At 36.4% G+C, this 12,761-nt stretch overlaps 1 protein-coding gene across 20 annotated transcripts in view; it reads left to right on the forward strand.

The window, feature by feature from the left end:
• Positions 1-10,517, forward strand: part of DPH6 (diphthamine biosynthesis 6) — a 177,759-nt gene extending 167,242 nt beyond the window's left edge. For 18 of the 20 annotated variants that reach the window (XM_085550401.1, XM_015864897.3, XM_085550403.1 and 15 more), the window contains one exon: positions 10,206-10,517. In XM_085550401.1, the coding sequence (XP_085406527.1) occupies positions 10,206-10,321 (116 nt within the window). In that variant the 3' untranslated portion in view covers positions 10,322-10,517. Of the gene's footprint in view, positions 1-4,475; positions 4,639-10,205 lie in introns of all 20 variants that reach the window. The other 2 variants (XR_014947187.1, XR_014947186.1) reach the window with 2 other exon arrangements.
• Positions 10,518-12,761: the final 2,244 nt, after the last annotated feature.

Raw genomic sequence — 12,761 nt, forward strand, 5'->3', positions numbered from 1 at the left:
ACCTTGTCTGTTATTTAGTGTTTATTCAGTGCCGGATAAAATGGTACATAAGTCTTAAGGAAGGCTTTTATAAATAATGTTGTTAATAACTTTGAGTTAGAGCAGAAATTACTTGCAGCTCACATTGCTATGTGGCCAAATTTCAGACTTTTTTCTTTCATTTTGCTACCAGTTGACACAACTGCATGACTTTCCCAGTCTCCTGTTCCCAAATCTGTAAACAAACTATGAGCTCATATTACACAGGAAGCACTAGCAGTGAGATTTATTTGTCATCTTTGGAGGCCATGGAGAGGAACAAAAGACTTTCATCTCTCTCATTTTCTTTCTTGACTGTAGGGAATAAGAAGGTATTGATATCTTGGGTCTCTACAATATGGGATAAAAATTCAATTAATATAAATCTTCCAAATCCAGGGGAGGTGTCTGGGTGACTATCCGGAACCTGCAAACTGCTGGATGGACCAACAGCATCCTCCAGCAGCACATTGTCTTGGCTGAAATGGCTGCCACATTTTGCTCCTCTTCTAAATACCTTCTTTTTCAGCTTTAGCCTACCCTTCTTTTTAACTTGCTCCAGTCAATATCACGTAAGTTGTCAGATGCAACAGTAATGAATTTTCAGTTATTTCTAGACTCTAAGATTAAATCAGTGACCTTGGGATGAAAGACGGTGAATGCCATGACCACTCTTTGTTACCTCTTCCAGGCAGCTTTGATTAAACTGTGCTGTGAAGCCAGACCTGGATCAATAAGAATGATCTTCATCGACCTAATAATGTATTTAACATGTTCTGTGCACTTTTATCTAGTTTTGTTACAATAAGTTGTTTATGTTATTGCGGCAGATTGATTTAAAGTTTCAGAGCTCTCTCCAACAGTAAACATCTAGAAATAATCTCATTAGTCTGAACGTGAATCTATATATAACTATGTGATCTACTGTGCACACTCCTTGGCAGGTGTAAAATAGCATAGATACAATTTACAAGAGTTGAGAGTCTGGCCTAGAAACTGAAAATGATTATTCCAACAATTTTATTTTAAAAGATTATGGCATAATTTATCATAAAATAACTATATATTATCTTCTTTGTACCCTATCTACAGATGTTTAACACAACATTTTTAGAAACCCTTTTTGTTATTTGTAGAGTGTATCTCCTCCACCAGTAGATGTATATAATGCCCAGCCATTACATAAGCATCTCTTTGTGGTGGGGCATCTTATATGTACTGTGTGCAGTCAGATATTTCTTAAACCCACCAGTTTTAGAGACTGGTGGACTTGAATAAGTGATCAGATATGGAAGCTGTACCAAGCATATCATTCAGGGATGTCAAACCCCTTAACAAACACTGTTATAACTGAGTCCATGTGTAACCACTGAAGGACATATTTGCTTCAGTATGTCCCATGACAGGTTCTTAAAAAATATACTTCAGTGAATTTAACACTTGTGAAAGGTGCCAGATTGACAGGCCCTGGAGTTAAAAGTTCTTGAATTCCCAGCAGGCATAGCTGAGCTTCCTACACACGCTGCCCCACCATGTTCCCAGCCTCACCTGGAGGGCACAGCCACCAACTGTCCTACAGCTTGCAAATCTGTGCCATCTCATGCTCTGAACTATGGGGCAAAAGGCAGTAGCTGTAATGTGACCTGGAGGTGAAAAAGCAAGTTTCATAATTACTGCACAGGTGCTGTTGCAGTTGATCATTTTCACACCAGGTTTTCAATTAATCTGAAAAAGATAAATAACTTAAGGAAGTGCACAGTTTTCTGATTTTGCATTGGAAAAAAAATGTGTACATGAGCCTCTAGTGAATCTTGCATTTATAACTGTTCTCATAGTCACATTAAGATTACTATCTGAGCAAACAAATGCTTCCACATACTGTGAAATGCATTCTGAGATGCCACTTGAAAAATGAGTCCTTACTGTTCTATAAGTTTGTAATAATCTGTCTCCAGTCATAACTCATCCCTACTTGGTGTCATTGTAGCCTGTCCTCCCTAGAGATTCTGAATACAGCTAGCATACAAGTTCAGTAACAATCCTCCCCTTAAAGAGATTGGGTTCTTACAGGGTTGAAAGATAGCACACAGAAAAAAAAAAGCCAGGCTTGTGATCTTTGCACTCTGTCATGGTTTTAGAAAAAAAACATAAGTTCTTCCCCCAGTGATTGCACTCGGAAAGTTCAGCCCTCTGTTCTCTTTGAAATTATATTTAGACCTCACTGTGGGTACTGGAAAGGCATGTTTAAGTGTTTCTTTATTTAGTGCTGAAGGTTAATGACATTTTAAACAAAAGCCCACATTTATAACCTTGTATAGGCTGATTCTTAACCTGTATATAGGACATTGCTAAAAACAGAATGCTGGAAAACACAAAGCAGTGGGTTTTCATGCTCTGCTGTTTTCTAAACTATAGCCGGCAGCTTGAAAGAATTATGGAAGCTAAATCTTTATTCTTTTTACTGAGAAATAGCCATAGCTAATGCACAGAAGAGCTCACAACATTTGTTTATCTTTAAAAGAGTCATTTCTTTCTCTGACTTGCTACTGATGTGCATGATAACATACCTAATTTGATTGGTACAGTGTACTTTGGAAGGTAACTTACTTCTATATATGTGGAGACAGTTAAGTGGCATGTAATTATCTAGAGGGCTGCAGTTGTGATGAAACTGCAGTTGTTAGAAATATCAGCATAAATATGCACTTGATGATTAAGTTTTCTGGATTTGCTTAACTCCTTGGTGTTTGTGGTGCATCTTGTCACACCATAAAGCTTTAGAAAGAGCTATTGCCAGCCTTCAGACTACGCTGAAGATTAGAAACTTGGAAGGAAGACTGGGGGAAGTTGTGTCCAAGGATAGTTTACAATGGTTGTACTTGTGTACTCGGTTTAAACATCTTATCTCCTCCACCTTCAGTTCTTTACAGGCTGTCTGCTAGAAAACACAGGTGGATCATTTTAGGTAATTTTCTGTAACCCTTCATGTGTTTATTCTCTCTAGTATGTAGTTTCTTATTTTCTCTAGTCTGGTTTCAAATATCCAGTGTAGCCAAGTATTCTATATCAGGTTTGTTTGGGCTGGACTATTTGTCTGGTTATTTCTGTGTAGTAATTTGATGGCATTTTCATTTCTTTTATTACATAGTTCCTAGTTTGAACAATATCATGTTATAAACTCAGCTTTAGTCTGCTACCTGGTACCCCCCAGCTACCTTTTAAACATTGTTGAGCTAGTGGCTGGTCTTCTGCTTAGTATGACATCAGAAGAAAGGTGAAAGGATTATCTGAGAGTGGGAAGGAGGGTGCAAGGGCCCTTCTCTTAAAGAATAACTCCACACCCAGAACAGTGCAGAGGAAACAGGAAGTGAAATAGATATTTACCTGGTTTTCCTAACACTTCAGCAACACTGAAAAGGTAATTTGGAAGCAAAGGCTTCCAACTCCATATTGAAGCTCTGAGGATGTCTTTCAAGTTCATTAGTTTGAAATCTCCTTATAGTTGTGAAGTATTATTTTTAAATTCATGTAGGCAAGGACAGAAAATAGAATTCCATTTTAGGGAAGCAGAGAACAGGGGTTTGTTCCTGACTGAGTTGAACAGGGTTCAGAAGATTAGAAAGGGGTTGGTTTGTTCCCATCTTCGTGTAACTTGAATTACAAGGTTTAGTAAGTAGAAAGGATTGTAAGCTAAATCCTTCAGAGTCCGGAAAGCACTAATTAGCACCCAGAGTAAGTCTTCTGAAATTGGTCCTTAATCAAAGATTGCCTTGAAAACAAATTGTGGCAAATTGATAAAAGAGATGCATTGCCAAGGCTGACAGGTCCATCATCAAAGAAGCACTAAAGATAACTTCTTTATCTACTAATTTTCTTTCAGATGCTAAAAAAATACATTAGCTGCAGTCTAAAAAAACTTCCATAGTTATTCAGCCTAATGACTCTGCTCTAGGAAATTAAGATTTCTGTAAACAATAACACACTCTGTGATGATGAGTGAGCCCTCTTCCTTCCCACACATTCCCATCTAGGCACAGAAGAACAGCAGAGAGTTCAGTGAGACTGAGATGGAACAGGCAGTGGTTAGGTTCCTATAGAGTTGGTTGTTTGGAGTTGTCTGTCCCTCTTCACTTTGCACTGGTAGTGTGGAGCATAGGCATCTTCAGTGCCGACTAGTTTGGGTCAGAGGAAATCAGTCACTTACCCGTCTTTAGTCAGCCAAATTGTTACATGAATACTCGCAACTTTTCCACACAGATTCTGAGAGCACAAGTTCTTGATGAAGCATGGAGGAAAGCAGCTTATTTTCCTCCTCTTCTTCTGCTCGATTCAGGAAGTGCTACTTGGGCCTTGATGCAGGCACCTATCTAAATTTACATCAGTTTGCATTCTGGTTTTGCCATTGCCTGTGTAAGGACTTTAGAACTGGGTTGCTTCATCTTTTTTTTTTTTCCCAGGTTTGGGATAGATTTCAATGGATTAAGGAATACACTGCACAGACAGCATTACCAGTCAGTTATTAAAATATATATATAAGTTGGTGGTCTTCCCTTCATAGCAGATTTTTGTCTGAGGTCGCATTTAGAAAGCAGTGTGCTGTGTGGAGTGCTACCCTGTTATGTAAGTATTTCTGCCTACAACACATGGTATTTTTTGACCAAAAAGGCACTGAGTCCTATCAGTCTGGGTTGCTATCCAACAGCTAACCAAACAAGGTTGCTATCCATAAGGACTCTTTGGTATTAGGAACAAGCTGGATGCTGTATTTGATGTTTCAAATCCATTTTCATCAGTTTTGTGATTACATGGAAAAGGCATTTTAATTTTTACAACTAAAACTAACTTGAAGTAAGAAGCCAATAGGCTTCCCATACCAAGAAGGGTCCATAAAACTGGGAAAAATCCTTTAAGTTACATTTTTATAAAAGAACTGCTTGCAAATGCAGACTATGCAAACCCGAGTGACTGTATTAACATCTGACCACACACATATATCTGGAGACCAGAGTTCCAAATGCAGTCCTGCAACTGCCTCTGTAATTTCATTTATTTACTTTTGGAATACGTATACTTTAGAAATATGCCTAAAAGAATGCATTTGTTTTTCTTAAATATTCTAATTGACATCTACTTTTTATTTTTTTTAAAACAGATGTTATTAAATAAGTTTCACAGCCTGTCCCAATAATTAAACATAGGAGGGTGGAAATGAAACTTGCTTTGGAAGCAAACCAGTCCCAATTATTTGTCCTGATTATTGTATTATTTTCCTTTGTCCTTCTTGTTCTGCGTGGGTGATAGTCTGTCTTCACACATTTATAACATCAGGATAATGATTATTTCTGTACTTCTAAAGATGATCAGGGTGTACTGAGTTTTGTTAAGCTCTGGTAAATAGGGGAGTTCAGTGACATGTATTGGCAGACCAGATTAGGAGCAGTTCTAGAGACACTATAAGCTCCTTAATGCAATGCTGATGATGCACGTTAAACAACCTGGCATGGAAAATATTCCTGAATAATAATTAAACAGATGCTTCAAGTTGCAACAGACTTACAGAAGTCTGTTGCCGTAATATATGACGCAAATGACCAGTCTGAATTTTAGTCAGGCTGGTAAACTGATTTAAACCTGTGATTACCCGAGCCAGTCTTTGAAACTATGTAAAGCAAACTAATAGAATTTGTGTTCTCTGCTACATAGCTTTCAATATCCAGTTTGTGTTGTGAAGATTTGTTTTGCTGTGTCTAGACTTCTCTATTTCAAAATCAAAATTTGATGAACTAGCTTCTTATGTTACATGGCAATTGCATATTTTTTCTCTTTTTCTTAATGTGAATGTTTCCCACAGACTTCAAATTCAGTAATTTTGGAAGCTGTTTATACAAGCACAGAATAACATATCTTTGGACAGTTTTCCTTGGAACTGATAGGCTCCTGGTAGATTAAGTTCAAGAGCTTAGTTGTCAAAATGGAATCACAAGTATTTACAACATGTCACCTCAGTTTTTGCTGTGGGCAGAGCAGTCTTCACCATTGCAATAACTATATATATATATATATATATATATATATATATATATATAAATAAAATGTATGTATATATATATATAACAAAATCATATTTTGCAAAGCAATTCACTATTATATTCCAACAATGAATTTTATTTACTGGGCTAGATTTTTAGTTTGGACAAGGAAAATCAAGCAAACCAATTACACTGGTTTTAAAATCTTACATTCAAGTACGTCATTTTAAACTCTATATTATTTTTATGTAAAAGTGTGAGAAAAATCCTGAACTGATTTCATTGACACTAAAGCCTCATAAACAGTAGTACATACAGAATATTTTTTAAAAAACAATTTTTCTTCCCTTGCTATTGTTGTAACCCAGAAACACAGTCAGCTGGATGCTTAAGGATGGTAAGGAGTGGGGGGAGGTGTAGGGGATTGGTGGTCTCCAGTTCCTTGTATTTTGCCTTTTCATTGCTCTGCCTGATCATTTAAGGCAGAGGCTTGTTCCAGACAGCTTTAATTAAACTGTGCTGTGAAACTGTATATAGATCAATGGAAATGATCCATAACAAGAGGCTAATCATGGATTTAACAGTGTTCAGTCCAGTTCAATCACCTTCTTCCATTTTTTTTGCCTTTACATGCATGTGGCAAAGCCTTGGATGTGTACATGTATTTTTTAATCCGTCTCATTAGTTGACCATATGCTTTGACTTCAAGGGAGACAAGAACTGTCTGCAATCTGCCAGGGATTTAGGGACATCAATAATTTGTGAATAGTCATGTTGGTACTGGTCGAAGGGTTAAGTGTTCTGCACACCAGGGGCACATCTTTTGGGACTGGAACTCTTAGTCAACTGTTAGGAACCTGATCTCCTGTGACGCATCTTTTCAAAGTACATGCTTCATGTCAGATCTGTGCAGCTGAAGCAACTGAGCTTTATTAGCTCAGGGATTTAAAAGCCTGCTCTAAGCAATGTAACAATATCTTTTGGTTAAAATGTGAAGGAAAGATAGTAGTTCTAATATGAAAGTGATTTTTTAATGTACTGGACTAAATGTGATCTTCATTTTTGTTACCATTTTCCTTTTCAATATGAGCTATCAGATTGTTCCTCACCTGCAAATATCTGTTGAAGCAAGCATATGTCAGCAAAAATAGAGACCTGGTTCTGGAAACACCTAAGTGGAGTCTGTGGTCTAACCTCATACTGGCTCAAATCCTATTGAAGCCAATGACAGCGCAGATGTGAAAACAGTCTTCCTGGTCATTTGACATTAACCTTATAGGGGCTTCCAGAATATTGTTTTATCCACTTGGTGTGAAAAGCACCTTCCAAAACAATAGCTTATGATGTTATATACCACATTACATGGAAGGGATGCTAAGCCAGCATGAATTCATCATTATAATGATCACTATTTATCTCAATATGCTGTCCCTACAAAGGAATGGCTGAAATAGATAATTCCAGAATTTCTATTGAGAGAGAGAAGAAATTTTAATTATTTTCATTCATTTTAGCTTTTGGTTATGTCCGTATCTTTCATATGTGCCTAGGTCAATAGAAAAGTGCATAGTGGATCAGAAAGAAACTTGGTATGGAAGTTGTGCCATTGACTTTTGCTGCTTAGTTGCAAAAGGGGGCATTCACCTTACAGGAGGAAGCTCACCTCCTTTAGGAAAATGTCATGTAGTAATAATATTGAATACTGTAACAGGAAATGAAAACGTGCACAATACATACCATGTGTTTGCTGCTTCCTAACAAAGTGCTTTTGTTTTTATATTAACAAACATTCTGCATAAGGGCAGACTAAGTAAATTTAAGATGATTATGTCACAAAACTCCTGTTAGAGCTCCAGTAAACACGCTGACTATAATCCTTTGCCCTTTACATATCTTCACTTTTAAGATCAACTTTTACAAGTTCAGCGTGCAACTAAGGAAACATTTTTTTGTACATAAAGCAACAAAACTTTTGAACTCCAAGGCTCACACTGTTGACTGAGATTCTTATTCATCAAAAAGCATAATTTTCAAGTTTTAATAAATAACTGTGTCACATCATTAACATATATGATTAGTATTGGAAGATGTTTTCGTATATACTATTTATAGGAGGTTAAATGCACATCTGTCCATTTTGTACTGTGTCAGCCATCATTACACAGACTGACACAGATTTACTAACTGTGCATTGTCTTTTGCTGGGACCTTACCATACAATTGTACTTTGGAAAACCTCATATCCTTTTTTCCAGGGGAAATTTGCATAAGCAGACTTTAAGTTACAGTTTTCAATCATAAAATGATGAATGTCTAAGGCAGAATATTTTCACATCATACTGTTCGATTTAGAAGTATAATAAAACATTTAGAGACAGGTGTCCCAGATTTTCAGCTACATTTCAATTATATGTGTAGGCTTTGCTGCTATAGTTTGCACCTGCAATAGAAAAGCAAGGAAGGTGTCTCTTTCTGATTGCTAAGCAAGTTCATTAGGTTGTGTTCAAATGTAAATATTTACAAATGTTTTGGCTGCCTCAAAAAGCAGAAAGATGCATCTAATTCTTCCTTTGAAAGTAATACCTGGTTTCGTTATGGTAGCACTGTTACACAACTTTTAAGGCTGTAAAAAGTAAAGAATGAAATTGCATTTTCACAATGTTAATTGAAGAAAGAGAGGAAATGCTATTTTTGTAGGGCTGAATTGGTGATTTTTGAAGTTAATTTCTCTCACCCACTTCTATTTAATGCCTTCTGAGCTAGCATAGCTATAACATTTACTGAAATTGAATTTTAGAATGAGAATGTTAGCTGATGCCTAATTAGCAAGTCACTGAATATCTGAAATACATAGAGCTACTTTTTACACACAACGTGACACCCTTTGGCCTTTGAGGTGACTGTTGATCTTTGGCTCACCCCATCTGTTTTCATCTCTAGTGTCAATGTTGTTAATACAAGAAAGCCAGCAGAATTCAGAAGGCTGGTACCGTCTTGCAATATTTCACAGGCAGTGTTGCCTTTATTACATTGATTTATATACTGCTGCCAGGTAGCAAGAGAGAACAGTTTTGGCACCAATGAATACAATGGCAAAATTCCTGTTTTATCCTATATGAGGTAACACTTTGACTGAACTGCCTATTCACAGTTTCACAGGAAGTCATTCCAAAAAATAAATAAATAAATAAACCACAAACCAACAGTTTGTCAGTCTTCAAGTTCTGCCCTCTTTACATTCTCTAGCCAAGAATGCTTAGTGTTGAAAAGAACTGCAGCAATCACAGAAGCTACAGACAGAAATAACTTAATGAAACCCATATCTATGCAGGCAATACCATACCACTCCTTTTGCAGGGCTATTTCAAAGGGTTTCTGTAGTCTGCTTCAAAGACTCTGTGTGGCTGGATTCCTACCAGTTCCATTGAGGCTGCAGCAAGACCAGAAATGTCTTAGTGCTGCCTTTTAATTTTCCATTCTCTAGTTTTCTTCATTTATTCTCCTGATTAGTTTGTCTCTATCATCATTCCCCTCCTAGACCTGAAATTTACAGATTTCTGTCACTGGACAGACTTGACCAAGCTCTGTAGCTGGATTGTGTATTTTTAGTAGTTTCAGATATGTATACGCTGTCATCCTTGCACTTCCTTTTATCTTCAACACAAAATGCTTCCATTGATTTCAAATAGAAATCATGTTCACAACGTTACTTAAAATGGCCCATTTTACATCAGTAAATTGACACAACAGGGTGAGACTTGAGAGCAGAAATATACTTATAGACAACGATGCATTCATCATCCAAATATCAGAAATTACAAAGAACTATATTTCAACCAGCCTTAGTTATTTTTACTGCCTGCACTTCATTTGAGCTTGCTGTGTATGTCACTGACAGACCACTGACTCAAAGCTGGTCCTGCTTCTAGCTTTTGCTGAATCCTAGCCTTAAAAAGACTCGTGTATGGTTCATCTCAGATTAGTTAACTTGGATTCTTCCTTCTGTATAAACTGAAAACTCGGTGTTGCATTTCACTTTTTTTTAATTGTTACTCCATTATAGTTATCAAAAACACATTCAGGAATCATTTTTAAGAAATGACAAATAATAGTAAATGAGACAAAGAGGATTCATTAATTGTTTTGTTTCTGTTTTAGGGCTACAAGAAAACCTTGAAAAGTGTTTGGGCAAGAAGACCCCAGCTCTGATTTTAGTACCTGTGGTGGATTTACCTGGGAAAGAAGTTATTCATACAATATGCTGGCTAAGCTAGCAGCTTAAAAGAGATGAGCTGATATCAAAACACACATTCATCCAGGAAAGAACAAAGAATTGATCGTGACTGTGTTGGATACTTTCATTAAGCAACACTGTTTGATTTAAGCGAAGTCATATTTAGCTTGTTAATGATGCCTCATGATATGTGACAGTCAGCTTTGTATGAACAATAAAGGGTTTTTTTTTCAAAATATTGTGCTTTTTTTTCTGACTTATTTTTAGATACATTCTGGCAATAACAGGTGGATCTTGGGAAATGACAGTTGCTCTGATCACATCAGTTCTTTAGTTTGATATATTTAGGCCTGGTTACAATGAACTGATTATAACTTCAGAATTTTAGATCCAATATTGTTTTAAAGACTTTGTTCCCTTTCAATTTTATGTTGAATTTGCTGACTTCAAGTGAACTCAAAATAAGTTATTTGTGGCCAGATATTAACCCTTTTCTGGACTGGGGAGATATTATTCACAGGGATATACAAGACAAATGTTTTACCGAAATGTGTGATGGAGGTGATAGTTAGACTGTAGGATTTATCACCTCTGTCTGAGTGATAGTGAGTGCCTCAATGCTGTACATCTGGTAGACAGCTCTTAACAAAGAGCTACCAGCATTCCCCAGGGCTTCACTCTTCCCTGGAAAATCAACAGGAGTTTTATCTCTGCTTTCATTAAAACAGGCTCGGACTCATAGGTGAAGCTCCTACTGATTTCCTTGCATTAATACTTTACTTATGACGTAGGGTTGGTGTAGGAGAGAAAGCCTTCTGGATATGACTTGAGGCAGTACAACTATAGAGAAATCTTATTTTAAGGCCAAAGCTATACAATTAAGCCATCAAGACAGAAATTTTTGCCAGTGTTCTACATCTATTTTCATTCTTTTCTCATGTGTGAGTACAGGAGTTACATGACCAGTACGACATTTACCCTTCTTCTGTGCCAGCATGTATCTGAGATAACTCCAGCAAAGTCAGATGAATGGCACAATGTTTATACTGGGTAGCACTGCACCCCACACTTTCTTCCCCATTACCAGATAGGCACTTGGCAGCTGATACAAAACCAGTTTTTAAAGATAAAAGAATTTTACACTGTCAGATGCTTTGCATGTCCAGCATATTATGCTGATTATTATCTGAAAATAGACTGTTAAATGCCATTTTCCTTTACTATTACATCAAGAAATATAGTAGAACTGCCATCCTCTTCTGTAAAAATTATTTTTGTCAAACTTACTTACTTATTCAAATATTTTTAGAAGAAAGAAGGCAGAAAGTTTTTTATACACCAGCATATGAATACATGGATGCATTAAATCAAATTTCATAACAGGAAAGGTTAGAATCTGTTAACAGTGTATTGGTTTACTAGCATTCAGCATCATTTTTAGGCTACACTAAAACACATTTGATCTTTGCTCTTCACCACAGTCAAAAAAGATTTTGCTAATACCTGGATGTGCCTGTTTTATTTGAATTCTATTCTTTTAGAAGGCTAAATCATTTTCTTACTTCTCCCTGGAAACATCAGTATTCTATTTCTTTCACTGCATTATGTCCACAGCCCAGAGTCACAGAAACTCACTTTTCCTGCAAGTTTTCTGTCTTCTTTTTTCCTAATACTGAGAAATGATAACACAATGCACTGGTTTTAAAACAGTAACATATTTTCTTCCTCATCAGAAAGGTTATTGGTTTTGGTTTGTTTCATTCATCTTCTAAGTGTCCAGGTAACTAAGACTGAGTCTGCTGACCTGTAAGTTTGAACAAGGTGAACAAGGCAATTTCTTCAACACTGATATGCAGGTAGGAGGGTAAAATGCTGTTTCATATATGTAAGGCTTTTATAATAGAAATAAATGTCTTAATACCATTTTATCTGCCTTATGCTGCAGATGCATTGTAATTACTGGATCCTACCATTAATTAGTTGTTTCAAAGATCTTCTTCAGCTTCTTTGTAACAAACATGCTAGCTGAAGATAGGCAGATAGGAGACAGGCACATGGGCACATAGATACACAAATGTTAGTTTTCATGAAAAGAGGGAAAGACAACAAATACTTAACATTTATAGGTGCAATTGTTTTGGTTTTTATTTTGCCTTGGGTTTTGTTTGTTTACTTTGTTTGTTGCTCTTTGTTATACTTTAATTTTGACTACATATCCTGTTCTATGACACTGTTTTTGAGGATTATATATAAGCACACAGATTCTAACATTTGGGCTTAACTTGCAGGAAAATATGTTGTGTGTGTATTATGACACAAAAAGTTTGCTGATCATTGAAGAACTCAAAATTCAAAAATGCAACATAATTGCTCGGAAGATGTCTTTGAAAAGTAACCCATGAATGTAATTTGTTCTTTTTCCAATGTAAGAAGTGTTAAGAATATGGCAATCACTTTTTTTTTCTTTTTTTCTTTTTTCC

The sequence above is a fragment of the Coturnix japonica genome, chromosome 5 (genome assembly GCF_054131305.1).
Source record: "Coturnix japonica strain WE chromosome 5, WE-NBRP24, whole genome shotgun sequence".
Lineage (NCBI taxonomy): Eukaryota > Metazoa > Chordata > Aves > Galliformes > Phasianidae > Coturnix > Coturnix japonica.